The sequence below is a fragment of the Rhinolophus sinicus genome, chromosome 10 (assembly GCF_057876585.1).
Source record: "Rhinolophus sinicus isolate RSI-liver-muscle chromosome 10, RSI-T2T, whole genome shotgun sequence".
Classification (NCBI taxonomy): Eukaryota; Metazoa; Chordata; class Mammalia; order Chiroptera; family Rhinolophidae; genus Rhinolophus; species Rhinolophus sinicus.
Window position 1 is genome coordinate 15,291,522 of NC_142510.1, and position 21,700 is coordinate 15,313,221.

The 21,700-nt window shown below is 51.8% G+C and overlaps 1 protein-coding gene across 2 annotated transcripts in view; it reads left to right on the forward strand.

Moving 5' to 3' along the window:
• IFT140 (intraflagellar transport 140) overlaps positions 1 to 21,624 on the forward strand; it is an 87,853-nt gene extending 66,229 nt beyond the window's left edge. For both annotated transcript variants that reach the window (XM_019713165.3, XM_019713166.3), the window contains exons 19-30: positions 4,420 to 4,597; positions 5,323 to 5,513; positions 5,976 to 6,071; positions 6,397 to 6,529; positions 6,616 to 6,759; positions 7,388 to 7,516; positions 7,664 to 7,846; positions 10,643 to 10,849; positions 11,031 to 11,243; positions 11,322 to 11,488; positions 13,798 to 13,939; positions 20,832 to 21,624. In XM_019713165.3, the coding sequence (XP_019568724.3) occupies positions 4,420 to 4,597; positions 5,323 to 5,513; positions 5,976 to 6,071; positions 6,397 to 6,529; positions 6,616 to 6,759; positions 7,388 to 7,516; positions 7,664 to 7,846; positions 10,643 to 10,849; positions 11,031 to 11,243; positions 11,322 to 11,488; positions 13,798 to 13,939; positions 20,832 to 21,038 (1,990 nt within the window). In that variant the 3' untranslated portion in view covers positions 21,039 to 21,624. The remainder of the gene's footprint in view (positions 1 to 4,419; positions 4,598 to 5,322; positions 5,514 to 5,975; positions 6,072 to 6,396; positions 6,530 to 6,615; positions 6,760 to 7,387; positions 7,517 to 7,663; positions 7,847 to 10,642; positions 10,850 to 11,030; positions 11,244 to 11,321; positions 11,489 to 13,797; positions 13,940 to 20,831) is intronic.
• The last annotated feature ends 76 nt before the right edge of the window (positions 21,625 to 21,700 follow it).

The following is a 21,700-nucleotide window of genomic DNA, read 5'->3' on the forward strand; positions in this document are numbered from 1 at the left end:
CCTTGAACAGAGCCGTTAAGCTGCTGGGGGCTTGTACACACCTTCATCTGCTCTGCTCAAACCCTCCTGAGCCCGCAGACCAACACTGTGGGAGGGTTGTGACACCCACAGCCAGCACTGGGTCGCTCACCCAACCAGGGCCTCAGAGCGGCTATGAGTGAATGAAAAAGCACATGTGCACCACGGTTTGTGGGTACACACCTAAGATGTGTAGTAAAACCCCTGGGGCTCCGGGTAACAGCACGTGCTGCCCCAAGGTGTAGGGAGGAGTGTCCTCACAAGAGAGGAAGTTGGGGCTCAGAGAGGTCACGGAGATGATGAGGCGACCTCAGTGAGGGCACAGCTGAGCTGGTCTCAGCCCTCACCTTTCACCTCCCGCTTCTAGAGCCCTGGAGAGTTCCCAGCCTGTGTGGACACCAAGCAGGGGTCCGGCCAGCTCTGGAAGCCCCGGAAGCCCCTGCCCGCAATGCTTTCGATCCCATGTTTATACAGGGCCTGTACGTGTAGCACGCAAAGCGAGACCCCCCCTCACATCACCAAATCTATGTTCCTGAAAGGAAGGTGGTCTTTGGAGAATCGCGGGTCCCGAAAAATGTCTGTGCATCAGTTCCCTGAGGGATTTGCCCTATTTTAGGATTCTCCCACTTTCTGTCTTTCCTTGGCTTGTATCAGGAGAAAAGCTGCTGTTCCTTCTCTCCTCCTCCCTGTGGTCCCGTTCTCAGCACCAGAGGCTTGATGGGGGGGAGGGCCCACGGTCCTGTGTACCCCTGTACCCGCACGCAGCCCCCTTCTCTGAGGAAGACGGCGGCCAGCAGTTCAAACACTCAGAGTTCCTGAGCACACAGTGCAGTAGATGGAGGCCTCGAAAAACAGTTTTCTCAAGTCTCCTCCTTCTTCATGTAAATCATTTATTCCTAGGTAGCCTTCAAATGGCTAATTTCTGATAAAAAGCAGCACACAGTTTCAGATACAGGAGCACCTGCTTTGCTTGTCCCAGGAGCAGCTGCTGGGCCAGAAACATCCAGCTGTCTTCCCAGACTGGACGGCAAGGGGGGTCAGGCAGGACCCCCAGGAAGTCCTCGGGGGGGCTCCTGTCGGTTCATCAGGCCCTACACCCTCAGCCGTTCCCCCAGATTCTGGCTCATGGCAGAGAGGGAAGCTGCGGGGTGGGCAGCAGTCCTGGTAGCTGGACTTGAGTTAGGAGTGATGCTGTCTTCGGAGGACCCCTCCCTCACGTCCGTTCATCCATCCTGTGACTAGGGGGTCCCGTAGGGGAATGGAAGCCAGGCCATGGGCTCTGCTCCCTGAGCCCCCTCAAGGGCCCCTCCTGTCCTCCAGCATGGTGTTCTGTCGTGGGGTCTAGCTGCAGTGCCAGCGTGTGCCTGCCCTGTTCCAGCACACCGACAGACGAGTGTTCATCTTAGAGCGGAGAAGCGCGGGAGGCTTGGCAACCATGTGTGCTGCTTAGTAGAACACGAGGCCGTTCATCTTCCAGTCACCCACGCTCTGCCTGGGGGTCTCCATGGAGCAGGCCCGAGAAGGGGGGCCCCTGGGGCTGTTCTGGCCGGCCCCCCAGCCACCCCGTCTGCGGCTCGCGTAGGCGCCTCTCTGAGTTGATGAAGTGCAGATGTGAATGCTGTCCACAGACTGGCTCCGACAACAGGAAACTCTCAAGACTTGGATGGAGACTAGGTGGTGTTTACTTCTCGGAATTTATGTCGGACGCACAAGCCCCAGAAGAGCACCCTGGAGCTGGAGCTGGAGCTGCCCCTGGAGAGGACAGGAGCTGTGCCTGGCGTTGGTGCTGTGCTGGTGGCCGGAGGCAGAGGCCAGCGGAGGACACAGCCAGCCCTTTGGGTCTGCACTTCGGGCAGGGCTGCGTTCAGCTGCATGGGGAGGCGCCCGCCCCTGCTGCAGTCCCCTCAGGCAGCCTCAGCCCAGCAGGGACATCTGAGGGTGTGCGTCCAGCGCAGGCTATTTTTTTTGATGGAGGCTTCATTCCCGGGGCAGCGGGCTGGAAATAACCGGGCGTTTCAGTGATCTGGTGGATGGAACGCTTTGTCGAATATGTGCACACAGTATGCCCCGTGGTTTTATCCCAGGGAGGCACAGTGAAACCCCAGAGGCCCTTCGTCCTCTGCCCCCAAGAGTGCTTGATGCTGGCCAGGCACGCAGCTGTCCACGGGAAGATACGTAGCCCAGCTCTGCCCACTGGGAAGAGTTCTGGGACGGAGTTCCCAGGTTCCTCTGCTTGTGCGGTTCTTTCCCACTTTAAGTGGATGCAGATATCGGCCATCTGCTTTCCAAACAAGAGAGGAAGGGGAGACAGAAGAGGCCTTCCCCAGCACTCGTCCTCACCATCACACTGGTCTCCTATGTCCTTGGCATAGAGTATTTTAAAGAAGGTTCCAATCGTGTGAGAACGTTTGGAAAGAGAGAATAAAAGGCCTCCTGTCTAAGCAGAACCTTGCACTGCGGGCCTGGGAAGGCCCAGGCAACGCCAAGCCCCAGACCAGCACCCACCTCCCTGCGCTGCCCACGCCTGCTCTGGGGCCCCACCTCGAAAGCGCCGAGGCCTGTTTAAAGGGGAGTGAGAAATCTCTGAGAAGCAGTGATGACTTTGCATCAGTTCTGTAAGTGGAAAGAGAAAAGTTGTACAGAATGGACTAGAAACTGGGTGAGAACAGGGTATCTGCTTTGAGATTTCAGGTTTGAGCCTGGACTCTGCTGTCACTAGAACCAGCAGTATTTGGGGGAGCCTCGCTCACCGGGTCTGAGTCTGTCCCCCAGACCCTCATGGCTCCAGGGAGCCCCTGCTGTAACAGTGGCGGTGTCTGGGCGGCATGCAGACGTGTGCTTCTAGACAACTGGCTTCACACCCCTGGTACTTCCATGTGCATTCCAACCAGCAAGTGAGGAGGAGGGAAAGACAAGCTCTGATTTTCTGCTTATTAAAAGGAGGGGAGTTTGGTGCAGAGAAGGTGATTTCTTGCCTGAAGCTGCTGGATGGATAAGGGGCCTGGCTCTGCGGACCTTACTGCAGCTGCTGGCCCCGGGCAGGAGACGGAGCTGCAGCCCCCTGACCTGGTGGGGTTCTAAGGCCTCTGCTTTCTCAGACCGTTAATGATCGGAATTCTGAAGGCTCAGGCAAGGCCATTAGGAAAATGCCTGCAGCACTGAGGCTATAAGTCGGACCATGCACGTGCCTGGAGTACCCCCTTCCTCACCAGAACCTTGGCTGCAACCTCTCAGAGGTCTGAGTGGAGGGCCCTAAGTCCCTCATGCTGCTCACCTGAGGCCAGGTGGGGAGGAGCAGCCAGGGGTGCAAGGGGAGCGGCCTGAGGGTCTTTGTGTGTGTGTGCGCGCATGAGCGTGTGGCGGTGAGTACCTGTGCCCGAGTGCAGGGTGCATGTACATGTGTGTGTGGGTCCGTGCGTATAAACGTGTGTATATGCATGGGCTGCAGGTTTTATGATAGGAAGGTATCTGGTTGGTTGGAGCAGCCTGCACTCACCCCTACAGACCAGGGGCCGAGGGCTGACCAACCACCCAGGTATACTCAGCTTCTTGTGGCAGTGAGCTCACACCAAGATGTTTGTTTGAAAAAGGCCTGGGTCTGAGCTCAGGGTGGGCAGCGCCGGGCCCCATGGGCCTGGAACCACCAAGACGGGGGGCCAGAGCATGCGCTCAGGCAGCCCCTGCAAGGACACTTGAGTCATCCCTGGAGGGTGGCCGTGGATTGTCTGAGATTGTTTCCAGGCTCACACTGAGCCTGGGACCTGCCCAGCGGGTGGGCCGGGAGCCCCAGGTCAGTGTCAGAGAGAGAGAACACTAGAAACCATACAAGGAGCAGGAGTCCTGGGCGCTGCACGTGCAGCTCTTCTGTCCCACTCCTCGGCGGGCTCTGCAGCCCCCGGACCCTCACATCCACTCAGCTCTGGGCCGGGGGGCTGTCCTTGAGCCCCTGTGGGTGTGGTGTGTGTGGTGAAGAGAAGCTAGTGTTTGCTGAGCAGATGGACCTACTGAGGCAAGAAAGAGACGGGGGCATTTGTCAGCACACAGAAGACTCTTCTCTTTTAACAGGAGCTCGTCCACCATCGTCTGCAGGGGAAACACAGGAAGCCTGGGGCTGTGGGAGGGAGCCTGGTGTAAAGAGTGGGGCTACCAGAGACCCTGGGGAACGGGAACTGTGAGAGGGGGGGCACCAGCCACGGACCCAGGAGATGTGTTTTCTTCTAGGGGGGATGTGGTCCCTGGTTTGCCGTGTTGCTCTGGGTGGAGCCCGTTCGGCCTCCAGCAGCCCCTTTCTTGGTGACTGTGGGTGTCCTTCTGTGTCCCCTGCGTTGTCGGCATTGGTCACGGTGGGGCCCAAGGTTGGGGGGCTGGAAGCTAATGGAGCTGCCATGTCCTCTGCCGCAGCGAGGCTGTCTGGGAGAACATGGCACGTGTGTGTGTGAAGACCCAGCGGCTGGACGTCGCCAAGGTGTGCCTGGGCAACATGGGCCACGCACGTGGGGCCCGAGCCCTGCGGGAAGCTGAGCAGGAGCCAGAGCTGGAGGCCCGGGTGGCTGTGCTGGCCATACAGCTGGGCATGCTGGTGAGTCAGGCAGCGGGCCTCCCACCGAGAGGGCGCCCCTCACTTTTTGACCAGCTGGGCTCTGGAGGGACCTCAGAGGGGAGGCCGTCCTGTGTGCTTAGCTGGGCCATTCAGTTGCAGGGAACACAAACCCTCCTAAACTAGCTTAAGCCAAAAAGGGGTGCAGCCCCCAAGGCCTCTCTCTTCCTTCTGACAGGTCTCCACCCTGCCCACTGCACGTTCACAGAGCTCATGACCCATCATACCCCAGGAGGAACAGAGAGGCTGATAAAACTCGGGAGGCAGAGGCTGAGTGGCCGGACAGGGTGGGCTGTGGCCAGCGCAGCTCAAATGGCCCAAGGCTGCGTGGGGCCTCTGAGACGAGGGCTGGGGGGCACCCACGTGTCTGTCACATAGGAGAGCTGGGCATACCTGAGCGGTCAGCCCTCACCCCTGCTCTGTAGGGATGCGTGCAGGCCACTCTGAGGGCATTGCATCGGGCGGGGTCTCCTCCCTCGTGGCACGCAGGGACATCCCCACTAGAGACAGGCCTGGGTGAGGTCAGCCCTTCCTGGGTACGGGGATGCCACATTCATATATCTCAGCATGCATCCTGAAGTGTCCTTCTGCCCTCAGTGTGTTACGCCAGTCTGTCATGGGCTGGTTGATGGCGCATGCGGCATCCATGGTGGGCCGTGTGGCGGCCAGAGCTGTAACTGGGCTGACGTGTACGCTCCTCTCTTCAGGAGGAGGCCGAGCAGCTGTACAAGAAATGCAAGCGCTATGACCTTCTCAACAAGCTCTACCAGGCCTCCAGTCAGTGGCAGAAAGCCATAGAAGTCGCCGAACTCCAGAACCGTGTCCACCTGCGCACGACCTACTACAACTACGCCAAGCACCTGGAGGCCAGCTCTGACTGCAGCCTGGCCCTCAGCTAGTGAGCGACGGGCCTCTCTGGGCTCACGCTGGGATGGGCCGTCATTGCTGCTGGTTTTTTTCTCTGCCCCAGTGAGGTGGCTGTAGAGGTTCTCAGAGAAAGATTCTAGACGGAGGTGCCATCTCAGGGCAGGGGGTGACCTCCTTAGTGGGGAGGCTTCCAGGGGTGCTTGAGTCGTTGCTTTAGGAGAACCTCAGAGATGGGGCCACCGCTCCACCTGGCCTGGCCCCGGGTTCTGGCATGTTAAGGAAAGTCTTCTCCGAGGCCTAGTGTTGCCGCAGCCCCGATCTGGCGTGGTGCCACCCATGGTGGTGCTGGTGGTGGTGCCCGGGGCAGGCCCACAAGCAGTGGGTCCACAGGCCGCAGAGCTATGGTGGCAGAGTGAGACTCCAGCCTGTTTGCACACGGTCGACAGCAGAGCTGAGACAGTGGGAACCAGCTGCTCTTTCTCTCCTCTCACAGCTACGAGAAGTCAGACACCCACCGCTTTGAGGTGCCCAGGATGCTGTCAGAGGACCTGCAGTCCCTGGAGGTCTACATCAATAAGATGAAGGACAAGTGCGTGTCCCCCACTGGGCGAGGGGCCGTGGCAGGTGGAGGCTGTGGGCCTGGGGGCTGCTCAGGGGACCTTCTGGAGCTTCACATGTGCGAGTGTAAAGCACCTTCTCAGTCCCTTACAGCAGGTCCCAGGACACCGGGCGGGGTGGCTTTTCCTCTAGACGAGGTTCCTTCAGATCCAGGGGACCTCACTCTTGTCCATCCAGCTTCCATATCTCCAGACTGCTGGTCACGGGAAGTGTACTCTGAGGGTGTCATTTGGGACCCAGGGGCTCATTTCCAGTGGCAGTGGAGACCTGAGGGAGAGTTTGCGGGCCACTTGCAGGGCGCTGTGGAGGTGGTGGGCCCAGTACCTGGAGAGCCAGGCAGAGATGGATTCCGCGCTGTACTACTATGAGCTGGCGCAGGACCACTTCTCCCTGGTCCGCATTCACTGCTTCCAGGGCAACATCCAGAAGGTAGGCGTGTTCTGGGAATCAGGCCTGTGGGGGTGGGGGGGAGGCAGGAAGCCAGAGCCCCCACGGTCTCCCTGGTGTCTTTCTAGGCTGCAAAAATAGCCAATGAGACTGGAAACTGCGCTGCGTCCTATCACCTGGCCCGGCAGTACGAGACCCAGGAGGAGGTGAAGCAGGCAGTGCACTTCTACACGCGGGCTCAGGCTTTCAACAATGCCATCCGTCTGTGTAAGGTAGGTGGCCGCGTGCATCCCCGGGGCAGCGGATGGAGGCCCACAACCTCGACGGTCAAACCCAGGCAGGTGGAAGACACAGCTTCTTTGCCATTTCCTACATTCTGTTAAAAGAGTTGCAAACAGAACACAGAGACTTGAGCGTCACATCCCCCCACTCAGGCCTCACTCTGCCTGCCACGTGCATCTCTGCCCCCCTCCTACCATTCTGTCCTCTCTAATGGTGACTGTAAAGCACAGAGTTGTCACTGTGATGTCCCCTGGTATCCAGGGCTCTGAGCACTCACTGGGTGCTGATGGCCTTGTAAATAGCAGGATGCTATTTTGGATGTTCTACATCTATTTTGGATGCTATTTTGGATGCTATTATGGATGTTCTACATCCATAAAAATGTTCCCGCCCAGGGCATCACTTCTGGAAAAATCCAAAATGTGGAAAGCGCTCATGTCAGATAGTTCCTGTAACATTCTGTAGAATAGGAACAAAAGGAGACCTCTGGGAATTCTGGTACACAAACCCAGTAAGATATGACACTCGTTGGAAACCACGATCGTGTCAAACGAGGCAGGTAGGACCCCCACAAACCTGGGCAGGAATCCCTGAGCACTGCCCCACCCCTCCCTGCAGGAGAATGGCCTGGATGACCAGCTCATGAACTTGGCCCTGCTGAGCTCCCCTGAGGACATGATTGAGACGGCACGCTATTACGAGGAGAAGGGCGAGCAGATGGATAGAGCGGTCATGCTGTACCACAAGGTGAGGGGCCGGCCCTGCCCTGGACCTGAGGGACTGCAGCACGGCTCCCCAGGACCAGGGGGACTTGCCTGTGTATGAGGGGACCCCTTGCACGGTCTCGGGACCTGGGGCTCCGGCAGCTGCTCAGAATTCCCCTGCTATCCACAGGCCGGCCACTTCTCCAAGGCCTTGGAGCTGGCCTTCGCCACCCAGCAGTTTGTGGCCCTGCAGCTCATCGCGGAGGACCTGGACGAGAAGTCGGACCCTGCCCTCCTGGCCCGCTGCTCGGACTTCTTCCTTGAGCACAGTCAGTACGAGAAGGCAGTGGAGCTGCTGCTGGCCGCCAAGAAGGTATGAGGTCTGCGGGGCCCCCACAAGGCACACACTTGGGCACTGAAGCCCCAGGGTCACCATTTCCACAAACAGTGGATGTAGCTTCGCCATCTGTCGTGATTACGTTTTCATGAGGAAGCTGTGGCTCCAGCCTGCCTGGGGTGAGGGGGCTGAGAACAAGCTCACCTTGGCCTTGTGGACTCATTCACTGGCCATTTCACTGGCGTCTTCAAATTATAACTGGGGAGTTCCGCTCATCTTTTTTATGTGTTTGGTAAAGTACGCATAACAGGAAATTTAAAATGTACCCTCTTAGCTGTGTTCTAAGTGTACAGTTCAATAACATTAAGAACGTTCACATTTTCATGTGACGAATCTCCAGAACTCTTTTCATTTTGCAAAGCTAAACCTCTGTCCCCATTAAACAACATCCCCTACCCCTCCCCCAGCCCCGGCACCCTCCATTCTACTTTCTGTCTCTACGAATTTGACTGCTCTAGGGACGTCATGTAAGTGGAATCATACAGTTTTTGTCCTTTTGTGACTGGCTTATTTCACTGAGCATGTCCTCAGGGTTCCTCCATGTTGTGGCATATTGCAGAATGTCCTTTCTGTTTAAGACTGAATAGTATGTATAGACCACATTTTGCCTCTCAGTTCATCCGTAGATGGACACTTGGGTTGTTCCACCTTTTTTTTATTTTTATTTTTTTCAAGATTTTATTGGGGAAGGGGAACAGTGTGTGCTTCCAGGACTTTTTTCCAAGTCAAGTTGTTGTCCTTTCAATCTTAGTTGTGAAGGGTGCCATTCAGCTTCAAGTTGTTGTCCTTTCAGTCTTAGTTGTGGAGGGCGCAGCTCAGCTCCATGTCCAGTTGCCGTTGATTGTTGCAGGGGGCGCAGCCCACCATCCCTTTTGGGAGTCAAACCGGCAACCTTCTGGTTGAGAGGACATGCTCCAACCAACTGAGCCATTCGGAGGCTCAATGGCAGCTCAGCTCAAGGTGCCGTGTTCAATCTTAGTTGCAGGGGGTGCTGCTGCTCACCATTCCTTGCGGGAGTCAAGGAATCGAACTGGCAACCTTGTGAGCCCGCGCTCCAACCAACTGAGCCATCTGGGAGCTCAGTGGCAGCTCAGCTCAAGGTGCCGTGTTCAATCTTAGTTGCAGGGGGTGGAGCCCGTCATCCCTGCGGGACTCGAGGAATCGAACTAGCAACCTTGTGGTTGAGAGCCCACTGGCCCATTTGGGAATCGAACCGGCAGCCTTCGGAGTTAGGAGTACGGAGCTCAACCGCCTGAGCCACCGGGCCGGCCCTGATACAAGAATTCTTGAACAAATGAAAAGGCACCCACCATGTTCTTGGTTAGAAAGACCCAACAGAGGTATATCTGATCCTCCCACAGGGCTTTCTTTAGCTAGATAAATGGATTCTGTAGTTTCACAGTGAAAACTAGGTAAGCCAGAATAGTCAAGAAAAATCTGGAAAAGAAGACTAACAAGTTATTAAACCTCCCAGATCATAAAGTCTATCAAAGCTAGAATAATTTGGGGGCTAGTGTTTGATCAGGCCTACAGATCAGTGGAAAATACTAGAAAATCCAGGAGTAGAGCCATATATGTACACATACTTAACATGTGATGCAGAAGCGTTCTCAACAGTGGAGAAAAGATAAGTTGTTGCCATTGATACAGCCAGATATCCACTGCGGAAAACCAAGGGGACACATCCCCTACGTCCAAGTAAATTTCCTGATGGGTTGAAGATTCAAGTGAATCAGTAAAACAGCCATAGTTCCACCAGACGCCATGGGATGTCTTGTGCAGTCCTAAAGGAGGGAAGGCATTTTCTTAGTATGATTTAAACCCCAAAGTCACAGTGGGAAAGACTGATCAATTCAACCAAATACAAATTCGAAAATAGCACATAGGAAAAAAACACCATAAACAAAGATAAATAATAAAACGGGGGAAAAATATTCTGCCTATATCCCAAAAAGCTAATTTCCTTAATACGTTTAGAGCTCCTATAAACCAGTAAGAAAGTTATCGAAGACTCGAAAGAACAAATAACGTGGACGGTTTATTTTAAAAGGGAAACATGGATGGTTCCTGAATGTCAGCTACTCAGTCTCACTCATTAAGGAGAGAAATACAGATCAAAACTCAAGGAGATTCCATTTGTCATGAATTAGGCTAGTAAGGTAAAAAGGTTAGAAAACCCACTGGATCGTCATGGGAAACAGATATAGTCCGACAGCGGTGAAAACACAGCAGGCAGTACCTGTCACAAGTAAAATTATATCTCCTTGTCTTCAGAATTCATCCAAACCACACATTTATACATGTGAGAGTGGAATAAGCAAAAGGGCGGTACCAGCAAAAGACAACCACCTCCATGTTTGTCGGCAGAATGAGTTAAATTAAGTGGTGGTTCTTGGTACAGTGGAATACTACACAGCTGCCAAAAAGGTGCAGGTCCTTCTATACTGGGATGGAATCATCTTCCAGACATAATTCTTTTTTTCCCCCAAGACATATTCTTAAATGAAGACTATACATTTTTAAAGAAAATTAAAAACCCCTCAATTTTAAAATTTGAAAAAAATTATAGAAGAAAATTTCTGTTTTCCTTTTCTTCCCACAACAAGTACAAGGTTCTTTTGAGCTCCACATTTCCTTCGTGACATTCCAGAAGGTTGATGGCGTGCGAGACAGTCACAGGCCACCCCTGAGCCTGGGCCCGGCTTCCTGGGAGGAGGTGGCGGGTGGGCAGGAGAGTAACGGCCCATCTCGGTGTCTGTGGTGCCTTCCCAGTACCAGGAAGCCCTGCAGCTCTGCCTGGAGCAGAACATGACCATCACGGAGGAGATGGCCGAGAAGATGACCGTGGCGAAGGACAGCACGGACCTGTCGGAAGAGTCGCGGCGCGAGCTGCTGGAACAGATCGCCAACTGCTGCATGCGCCAGGGCAAGTACCACCTGGCGACTAAGAAGTATACACAGGCCGGCAACAAGCTCAAGGTGAGTGGGCCAGCGCGGCCGCCTGCGCGGCCTGGTGGGAACATGTGCCCACAGCGTGGTTTTCTGTTTGTCCTGAGTTTAACCCAAACAGGGGTGAGCTTTCCCAGCCCGGGCTCTGAAGGGTGCGGACAGGACATGCTCCGCGAGCTCCTAGCCTGGCCCTGGCTCCTTCTCTGTCTAGGCCATGAGAGCGCTGCTCAAGTCTGGGGACACGGAGAAAATCGTGTTCTTCGCGGGCGTCTCGAGGCAAAAGGAAATCTACATCATGGCAGCCAACTACCTGCAGTCCCTGGACTGGCGGAAGGAGCCGGAGACCATGAAGAACATCATCAGCTTCTACACCAAGGGGCGGGCCCTGGACCTGCTGGCCGGCTTTTACGATGCCTGTGCCCAGGTACAGCGCCCCCTCGTGGTTCTGGGGTCCCCGGGCCGGGTCATGGGCTTGAGGGTGCTGATGGTCTCGTCCGCACAGGTGGAGATCGACGAGTACCAGAACTACGAGAAGGCCCACGGGGCGCTGACTGAGGCCTACAAGTGCCTGTCCAAGGCCAAAGCCAACAGCCCCCTGGACCAGGAGACCAAGCTGGCCCAGCTGCAGAGCAAGATGACGCTGGTGAAGCGCTTCATCCAGGCGCGCAGGTGCGTTCCCACAGCGGCAGGAGGCCAGGTGCTCTGCACCTTGGGCCCAGGGAGGCCTTGGGGAGCGCCCCTTGCACCTCCTGATCCTCCAGCACCCCCTCCCTGCCAGGGACCCAACCCAGGCTCCATTTCCAATGAACATTCTTCGAAGGAACTCCTGAGACGACTAGACAAGAACACAGGGGGCATTGCTGTTGCCTCATTAATGTCTGAGCTCCTCTTGGGGGTCTGCTCAGAACCTGGACATGCTCTTGGGAAGACTGTTCCAGAAACAGCCAGAGACCATTGAGAGAGAAATCTGGTGGGGGTGCAGGGAGGAATGGCAGATTTGCATCAGGGGAGAGGGAACCTGGGACCTGCTCAGTTATGTGCAGGGGTTCAGCAGGGTGGTTCTGAGTAAAGGGGCCATTGTACCCCGGGGCTGGCAGGGTCTGTGGTGACCAAACACCTTTGGGGCCTGTGGCAAGGAGGCTCAGGCAGCATGTTCTTTGTTTTCAGGAGAGGCCACACATCTAAATGTGTACGTGACACTAGTTTTTATCTATTGGCAATGGATCCAGCTTTTCCAAGAGCCCACTGTGTAGGCAGCAGCTCAGCTTCTGCCTCAACCAATGAAAGTATTTTCCTTATCTGAGAACAGGCTTTCGAAAGAAGAGTTCCAAACATAGTTTGAACACTGTTGTGCAAAGTGGAGCTCTTTAAAGGGCACTCCCTGACTCAGATGTGTAAGTTCTGGAATATCTGCGGAGCCTGGGCTGCAGGAGGGAGAAGGGAAGAGATTGGGCAGCAAGGAGCATGCAGCCACAGGGCACGGTGTAGTGGACAAAGGCGTGGGGCTCCTGACAGCTGGAGGGCCGTCTGTCGGCCTGGAGAGGCCGAGTCCGGGCTCGCGGGAACCTGCCAGCTGGTCCTGCTGAGATGGGAGCCGGAGGCTCCCGCCACCTGCTCCAGCCCAGGTCCTGCCCCCAGTCACACCCCATGCGCTGCTCTGCCACAGACCGGAGCCTATCCCTGCACTGGCCTTTGTTCATGCTGACCCTGCCCTGCCTGACCCCCTCTGGCCCCGCGTCCCCCTCTGAATCACACTGTCCCCTCTAGACTGTTTCCTGGTCAGGGATTGGTGTTGACAAACCTTTTACCGTCACTGAGCGGTCAGTAAATTTTTGTTAAATACATGAGGGAATTTTTCAATGAACTTATTAATGAATTCATTCAACCCACGGGAATTACCTTCATAAAAGTTTCATCCTCAGTCCCCTTGCCTTTTCCAGGCTTGTGAGTCAGCCTCTGGAACTCTGAGTGGGGGTGTGAGAAAGGGCTATGGAAAACGACCATCAGCCTCAGGTGGTCAGGGCGGAGCGGGTTGGTCTCAGCCCAGTGCCCTGCGGCCCTGACCAAGATGGTCGTCCTGGCGGTGGCAGGCTTGCGAGGCTATGGGGGTCACCACAGTAACCAACGTGGATTAGAGTTTAAGGACCAATTTAAAATGATTGAATGTCTCACCTTTTGGTTCTAAAAGCAGATTAAAGGGCCTTGAATGGACCGGTTTTTAAGTGCAGCATGTGACAGGTCCCGATCCGTTTTACTTAGTTTATTGATTCTCAAACCTTGCAGTACATTCACGTAACTAAGGAGCCTATGAAAGCTGCCTGTTCCGGGGCTCCCTGTCCTTCTCTTCCCCCTCCAGTCCCCAGATTCCGAATCCCTAGTGTTCCCACCGGCCTATCCAGCCAGAGTTCAGCTGCTGGGCTGCACTTCCTGCCGCTGGGAGGAGACATACAGGCCTGGGTTTCAGGCACTGCCTGGGTGTGAGCAGAGGACTTGTCTCGGGGGCGTCGGGGGCGTCACAGAATCTGACCGTAGACCGTGTACCTAGTTTTGTTTTGCTTGCCCTCCACTTCTTACCTAGTGAAGCAGCGATTGTCACCAAACCTCAGAGGGTGACTGTGAGTCCCGTGGTCTTGTGTCTGAGAGCGTGTCATCGGCTGTGTGCCGTGATCATGGACAAGTGGGAAGCAGCAGAGCCGTGTGGAAAGCTCGCAGGGCTTGGAACCTACCTCCATTTTCCCTTCTGTAAATTCAGTGCAAATGACATCCACCTTAAATGGTGGTTTTGAAGATTAATTTTAAAAACTCAAAGATTTCAAGACAAGTTAGTTCCTTTGCATAGTCAAAGACGACAAAAAAAAAAAAGTTTCGTCCCACGGTTCCCGAGAGCTCAAGCCTCTGTGGGACAGAGGGCCTGTTCTGACCTCGGACACCCCAGCCCCGTCCTAGGTTAGGGCTCAGGCTGTCTGTGCTCTCGGCAGGATGTACAGCGAGGACCCCAAGGAGTCCATCAAACAGTGCGAGCTGCTCCTGGAGGAGCAGGACCTGGACAGCACCATCCGCATCAGGGACATTTGTGGCTTCCTGGTGGAGCATTACCTGCAAATGGAGGAGTTCCAGATGGTAAGGGTTCAAGATAACGGATGGCTCAGCTTCCTAGAGGGGGCGGGGGGAGTGAGGAGGGGACCCCACCTGCAGCAGCCCCACACTCAGCCTGCAGGAGCTGGCAGCTCACCCTGGAAGAGGTGCCTCTCCTGTGTTGCTTGGACTTTTTAGCCTTTTTTTATTTTGAAATAATTTCAACTGAGAAGTTATAAGAATAGTGACACCCAAGCGTACCCTTTACCAGATTCACCAGTTTTTAACATTTTGCCGCATTTATTTCTTCATGCTGTACATGTGTTTTTACAGTTCTATTTTATATGTGACGTGAGTATATTTTGGAGCCATTTGAGAGGGGCAGACCGCCTTCCCCTTCCCCTTTAGATTGCTAGCACTTGGGTAGACACCTGGGCGTGGAATTGCTGGGTCATAGGGTGAGTGTATGGTTAACTCTAAGAAACTACCAGACTTTGTTTTCTTTTTTTTTTCTTTTTTTTTAAGATTTTTATTATTGGGGAAGGGGGGGGAACAAGACTTTATTGGGGAACAGTATGTACTTCCAGGACTTTTTCCAAGTCAAGTTGTTGTCCTTTCAATCTTAGTTGTGGAGGGCACCGTTCAGCTCCAGGTCCAGTTGCCATTTTCTAGTTGCAGGGGGCACAGCCCACCATCCCTTGTGGGAGTCAAGGAATCGAACTGGCAACCTTGTGGTCAAGAGCCCACTGGCCCATGTGGGAACCGAACGGGCAGCCCTAGGTGTTAGAAGCACGGAGCTCCAACCACCTGAGCCACTGGGCCAGCCCCAGACTTTATTTTCTTGTTGGTAGTGTCTTTTTCATGGTTTGTATCAGGATTATTCTAGCCTTATAAAGCACATTGGGTAGTGCGCCTGCCTCCTGCATTCTCTAAAAGAGTTTGTGTAAGACTGGTGTCATTTCTTCCTTAACTGTTTGATAGAATACATAAGTGAACCTACCTGGGCCTGGGGCTTTCTTTGTGGAAGGTTTTTGATATTTCAATTTAACTGGGAGGTTCTCAAACATTTGGTCTCGGGACCGCTTTGCACTAGGAAAGCTATCGAGGACCTCATTTATGTCGATTGCCAATATTTATTGTATTAGAAATAAAACTAATACATTTATAAAATATTTGTTAATTCACTTAAAAATAAAATAACCCACTGTATCTTAAAATAAACAACATTTTCATTAAAAATAACAATATTTTCCAAAACAAAGAAGTTTAGTGAGAGAAGTAGCATTGTTTTACATTTTTGCAAATCTCTTTGAGACAGCTGGAGTCTCAATTTCTGCTTTTGCGTTCAATTTGGTAAAATAGGTAGTTTTAGTTGAACTACATAAAGAAAATCCAGCCTCACACCAGTATGTAGGTGAGAGTGCGAGGGGTATTTAATAGCCTTCTCAGATATTTGTAGATCTTTTTTGATACTACACCAACAAATGCTATTTCGTAAAAGTTAGTTGCAGTGAGAAATCTGACCCCCCCGCCCCCCCAGTGTACTTTTTGTACTCTCCTACATTGAATCCATTGGTCTGTCTTGATTTTGTAACATCATGTTGGTCATTTGGAAAATATTGGTTCACTGTTATACAAATATACATTTCATTATAGGCACTTTTTAAAATCTCATTTACTAACATCACCACTGATCTCATCAGAAAAGTCGTTACCTATTGGGAAGGTGTCCAGCTCAGGGTGGCCAAGACAGTAAGGTTTCTGAAATTCTAACTTTCCTTTGACAGCTCAGATTTTATCCTTAACAAAAATACTGCCGCTTACTATTTTCCCTGAAGTGGCAGGCTCACTTGGTTCATTTTTTTGAGAGCAAGTCTGCCACCTACCCAAGTCTGAATAACCACAGTTTATCTTTTATTCATTTTTTTTTTTTAAATAAAAAAGGTGTTCCATGTATGCTTATTTAGCTCACAAGTCACACGAGTGTATTTTCTCATCTTTCCCACATTTGGTATGATCTGTCTCATTTCATTTCATGTCAGCTGTCCTGTTGGGTGGGTAGTGGTATCTCATTGTGGTTTTAAAGTCCACTTTCTTAATGACTAATTGATGACTCATACTCATCTGTCTCCTCCTGTGAACGCTCAAATCCTTTACTGTTGTTTTACTGGATGTTTATCTTATTGTTGATTACGGTCTTTATATATTCCAGATACATTTCCTTGATCAGACATGATCTGCCAGCGTTTCCTCTCAGTCTGTAGAAAGTTCCCATCTATTCCTTTCTCCTCTCCTTCTGAACTCCAGTTACTTGTATATCTTGTCCCCTGGCTCAGCTTATTTTCTTCTGGTTGCTTTTTCCAGAAATATTTTCCGGATTTATTTTACAAAAAAGCAGTTGCTTTTGCTATTGCCTCATGTTCAACAGTCTTCTTCCTTCGGTTCTATCTACTCTGATCTTAGCCCCACCCATCTTTTCCATCTGACACTATAATTTCCAGCCTGGTAGGCTGAGTTGGTTCTTTTCCCTTTGTCTTTCATGTCTCTTTATTATTCTTAGCCTTTCCTTCACCTTCCCGCACATACGAAGTATATTTATAAAAGCTATTGTAAAATCTTTGTTTCCTGTGTCAATTCTGGATCTGTTTCTATTGATTGACTCTTTATTATGGCTCATATTTTCCTGCTTCTTTGCATGCCTGGTAATTTTTTACTGGATTCCAGACATTGTGAATCTTTTAGGTTGTTGAGTCTTTGTGTGTGTGTGTGTGTGTGTGTGTGTGTGTGTGTGTGCGCGCGCGTGCGCGCGCTTTTAAATATTGTTGAGCTTTGTCCTGGGATGAGGGTAAGTTGCTTGGAAACAATTTGATCCTTTCACAGTTGCAGTTTATCTTTGTCAGGTGGGTTCAGAACAGCCTTGAGCCTAGAGCTAATTTCACCCCACTACCAAGGCAGTGCCCTTCCGAGGCACTCTCAATGCCTAGTGTGTGGCAGGTCTTCCCACCCTGGCTGGTGGGACGTGAACTAGTCCTGGCCTGCGTGGTCAGTCTTGGAGATGGTGCCACCTGTTCCTTTCTGATGGTTTCTCCATGGCCTCAGGTGCTTTCCTCACACTGTGCACTGGTCATTACTCAGATGAGGCCCCTCTGCAGGTCTCCAGAGCACGCAGGCTCTCTCCCCCACCTGCCTCCCTCCGAGGTTCTCTTAGAGGTTCTCTTATATTTGGTTCTCGGCAGTTTGATGACGTTGGCCCTAGGCATTGTCATTGTATTGTTACTGAGCTTTGGGGATCTGTAAATTGACCTCATTCACTAAATTTGGGACATTTGTGATTTTTTTCCCTTCAAATATTTTTTTCTGCCACATTCTCGCTTTCTGGGACTTCATTTAAATGTTGGGCCTGTTTATTATATTCAATGGACACACATTTTTCATTACTGTTCATTGTTTTCTATATTTTTTCTCCATCATTTGAATTAGATCTCTTATATTGACCTATCTTCAAATACACTAACTTTCTTCAGCTATCTTCAATCTGCTGTTACCTCTTCAGCAAAGTTTTCATTTTATATTTTGTATTTTTCAGTTCTAGAATTTCAATTTACTTCACTGTTCTTTACTAAAATTTCCTATTCATTCATTGAAAACATATAGCTATAATTGCTGCTCTATAGTCTTTGCTGCTACTATATTTCCCTGAAAATAAGACCAGCTCTAATGCGTCTTTTGGAGCAAAAATTAATATAAGACCCAGTGTTATATTATTATATTATATAAGACCTGGTCTTATAGTAAAATAAGACCGGGTCTCATATTAACTTTTGTTCCAAACGACACATTAGAGCTGATTGTCTGGCTAGGTCTTATTTTCAGAGCAACATGGTAATTCCAACATCTGGATTATGCCGAGTTGGTCTCCATTATTTTATTTGTCTTTTCTTTGGAGTATAAATAGAGTTTTCCTGTTTCTTCTTATGTCCAACCCTTTTTTCGTTTGTTTGTTTCCTGGACACACAATGTTATCCAATGGGATAACCCATTATAGAGACTCTAGATTCTGTTAGATTCCTCCCAAAAGTAATAACCAACTTTCCCTCCTCCCTCCCCACCTGCCTGCCTTCCTTCCTTCCTTCCATTTGCTCAACTCAGAGTCTAAACTCTCCCCCATGGTGGGCAGCAGCTGGAATCTCTGCTCAGCACTTTAGCTTTGGTCGGGCTCCTTGAAATCTGCCCTGTCCCCACTACATAAAGAGTGCAGGGTCCTCCAGAGATCAGGGCAGAGTTCATACTCAGAATCTGGGCTCTCCCTCGACAGCTCTTTCTTTTCCAGTATTTCCTCCCATTCCAGCTGCTGTGGTTGACCCCAATTCTCATTCTAGTTCTTTAAGCCAGTAAGGGTGTGGGTTTCTATGTGCCATTTTTTTTTTTCTGTGTGCCTTTTAGCTTCTCCCAGTGGCCCTGACCGGGACCTCCCATGTGACAAAAGTTACAAAGAGCTGGAAACTCACCCTGTTCTCCTCCCTTCTTCCTGACGTCCTCCCTCCCATCTGCCTGCCTCCAGCTGTTCTCCAATCCTTATATGTTTTGCCCAGCTTATCGCTGTGTGTGGGGAGACTGGTCTAATACGAGTTACTCCGCTGTTACCAGAGGCTTCTCTCCTCATTCTTTTCTATCATAATCCTCTTATGACCAACGTAAGAATTCCACCTGGCGGCGTTTTTCCTTTGTGTTCAAAGGGTGTCATACAGACTTCGCCAAACCCACATGTTCTGCCGACAGCGTCTCCTTCAGCCACCAGCTGAGTTAACCAGCAGGTAGTGCCTGATGAGACTATAGTGACCCCCCAGGAATCTCTTGGCTCCCCTTCCTAAATGCTCACACACAGAGTATTGACAAGTTTCAGAAATCTTGCTAGTGAACTATGCCGGCCTCAGGAGGCTACGGTTTCCAAAATTCTCAGGAAAGTTATCCCCCAGCGGTTCCCCCAGCGTGAAAGGTCAGCACCCTGAAACCCAGATTTCCTGATGTGAGCACTTTCCTCTTTGCCCCCCACCACGTCCACTCATGAACCCATGTTTTTGTTGGGAGAAAACAGCTCTAATCTCATCTCAACAAGGAGAAGAAAGTAAAATAAAAACAAAATTGGATTGTGGGGATGCTCAGACCAGGGTATTCTGAAAAATTAACAGAAAAATCACATTTTAAGTATTTCAACAAATCCTGTATTGTCTCCAGCCTTGTTTAAAGCACGGGGATTTAGTAAGTAAATATATATTTATATATATATGTGTATGTGTATATATATATACATATATGTGTATATTTAATCTATACATAAATTTAGAAAGTCTAGGCATACACAAGTTTTCTCTTGGTGGACAAAGAAAACCCCTTGTTGCTGCTCTGACATCCCTCCTCCGTTTCACGTCCAACCTCCTTACGTCATTTGCATCCCACCCACTCAGTTCTCACTGCCCTGTCATCAAAGTCAAGTCCTGCCAGACCCCTGACGTTGGACAGTGAGTGTCTTCTGTGGTCAGGACATCCAGTAACGTTTCTCCGTTGCCTTTCATCTGTCTGTGGTGACCATGTCTTCCTTCTGGAAACTCTGCCCTTTCCTAAAGAAACCAGCTCTGCACACCCACGCGTTACACCACTGGGTCCTTTCTGACCACGTGGTTCTTCCCTCATCAGCTCCTGATGCCTTCCCTCTCCCGCAGCGTAAGCACCCTGAGCTCTGCTTACGGCCAGACCTCATCCCCCACATTCTGGCCACCCCCACGGTGGCTCCCACGCTGGGCCAGCCTTGGTGTTAGTGCTGTGGCCTGTGTGCCCAGCACAGCGCCTGGCCCACAGCAGGCAAATAGTAAACATCACTGGAAGCCTCTTCCTGTGTGGCTGTCTCCTCTCCCTCTGATCTGAGAACTCCTGGGGGCCTGTGCTCTGCCCACTCCCCCCCACCTCCATCCTCCAAAAACCGTATCTTTATATTTTTATCTTTATACTGTTTATCTTTTATTTTGTGTCTTAGCTTTTTGTGTCCAAAATAAAAGTGCTCTAAAAGTTATCATCCTTAAGAAATACTAAGATCTGATCATTATTCCTCATAAAGAAAAATTAGAAGCTCCTAGAAACGTTGGTGACACTCTGAATTGATATAAAGCGTACCTTGTGCGTAAGTCTTCGAAGTCACATGCGGCCCTATTCCTCCCCGCTCATGCCCTCCCTGTGGGTGAGCAGGCATGGCAGGTCTGGGCAGGTCTGGCAGGTGTAAGCACTCCTGTCTTGCCTCAGACCCCCTCACCCCGAGCTGCTCTATGTGCTTCCCCACGTATTCCCACTGGCAGGACCAGAAGTTCCACAGGAAAACCGATGACAATTCCATAGTTTACCAGGTTAGGATCAAGGACCATATATACAAGAGACTCAGATTAATCAGAGGCCAAATTAACTGGGGTACACTGGATGCTTTGTCAAAATCAACACGATAACCCGTGTACATATCGCTGCCTGCCCTCCAGCCCGACAAGCATATGCCCCCGACTGCATGACAAAGACAGACGTGAACCTGCCCTTTGCTTAGGCTCTCCCCGTACGCATCCAGGTGAGCAGATCCCAAAGGGAGCGTGATCCCAAACACACGTGGGTCCTCGTACACAGGCTGCTCGAGGGCTGTCCAGGAAGCTGGCTGTAATCACCACTTACAGCACCAACCAATCAGAGCCTGAGCCGGCTGTCCCGACACCCCCACCCTTGGATAGGCTGGGAAACCCCAGATTGCACCCCAAAGGCATCCTTCCTTTGCTCGCTTGAGAAGCAGGGACACCTCTGACCTCACGGGGTGGGGTGGGTGTTGAGGAAACTCACTGCAGCAAAGGGCATGGGCCCTTGGTTCGCCTGTGGGCTAACCCAGTAATGGCTGTTCTGTGTGACGCAGGCCTACAAGTACCTGGAGGAGATGCGGAGGAGGCTTCCCGCCGCCAACATGTCCTACTACGTGACCCAGGAGACCGTGGACGCTGTGCACCGGGGCCTGGGCATCCCTCTGGCTCGCGTCGCCCCCCAGCGGACCCGCCACAACAGCAAGGAGGACCCCAAAGAGGTGGACGAGGAGGTGATGGAGGAAGTCGAGAGTGACCCCTGACGGCCTGCTGCTGCAAAAGCTCTTCTGGAACTTTCCAGTCATCAGTAGTAGCAAGAGCCGGCCTTTCTTGTTGAAAGGAAAGCTTTTGTGTTTGAGTACGTAGCTGTGGGCCAGGGCTGGGGCTGGCCTGCTTAGGGAACGAGAGCGTGTGCGTTTTGCAGTCATCCCGTCCATGTTCCTGGCTCCGCGCAGTTCTGGTTTAACCGCTTTACTATAAAGGGAGTTGGTTCATTTTTCCCACGGCATTCTCCCAAGTACAGATTGCAAAGCCTAAGACACTTCTAGAACTTCATGCACTGAGGATGTTAGTGTATACACCGCATCTCGTGCCAGCACCCAAGTGGGTTGCGTGACAGGGCATCCAAGTTTCCAGCAGGACGCACCGTTCCTGACCACAAGGCCATTCCTGAGACACAGGGCAGCGGTGGGGGGTGGTTCCTCTCTTCCCGGCAGCCTCACAGCAGCCCTGATGGCTCTGTCCTTTAGGCTATGCCCTTTCTGTCATCAGCTCCCACTGTGAGGGGAGGGCAACCTCAGGGTCCACCCACGGGCTGCCAAAACTCCTAATAAAGTTTATTTCCTCAGAGGCCTGTGTCCCTTTCCTGCCCTGTCCTGCCCGTTTTTCATGCCCCTCTGCCCCCCCTCCCGGTCTAGGTACTGAG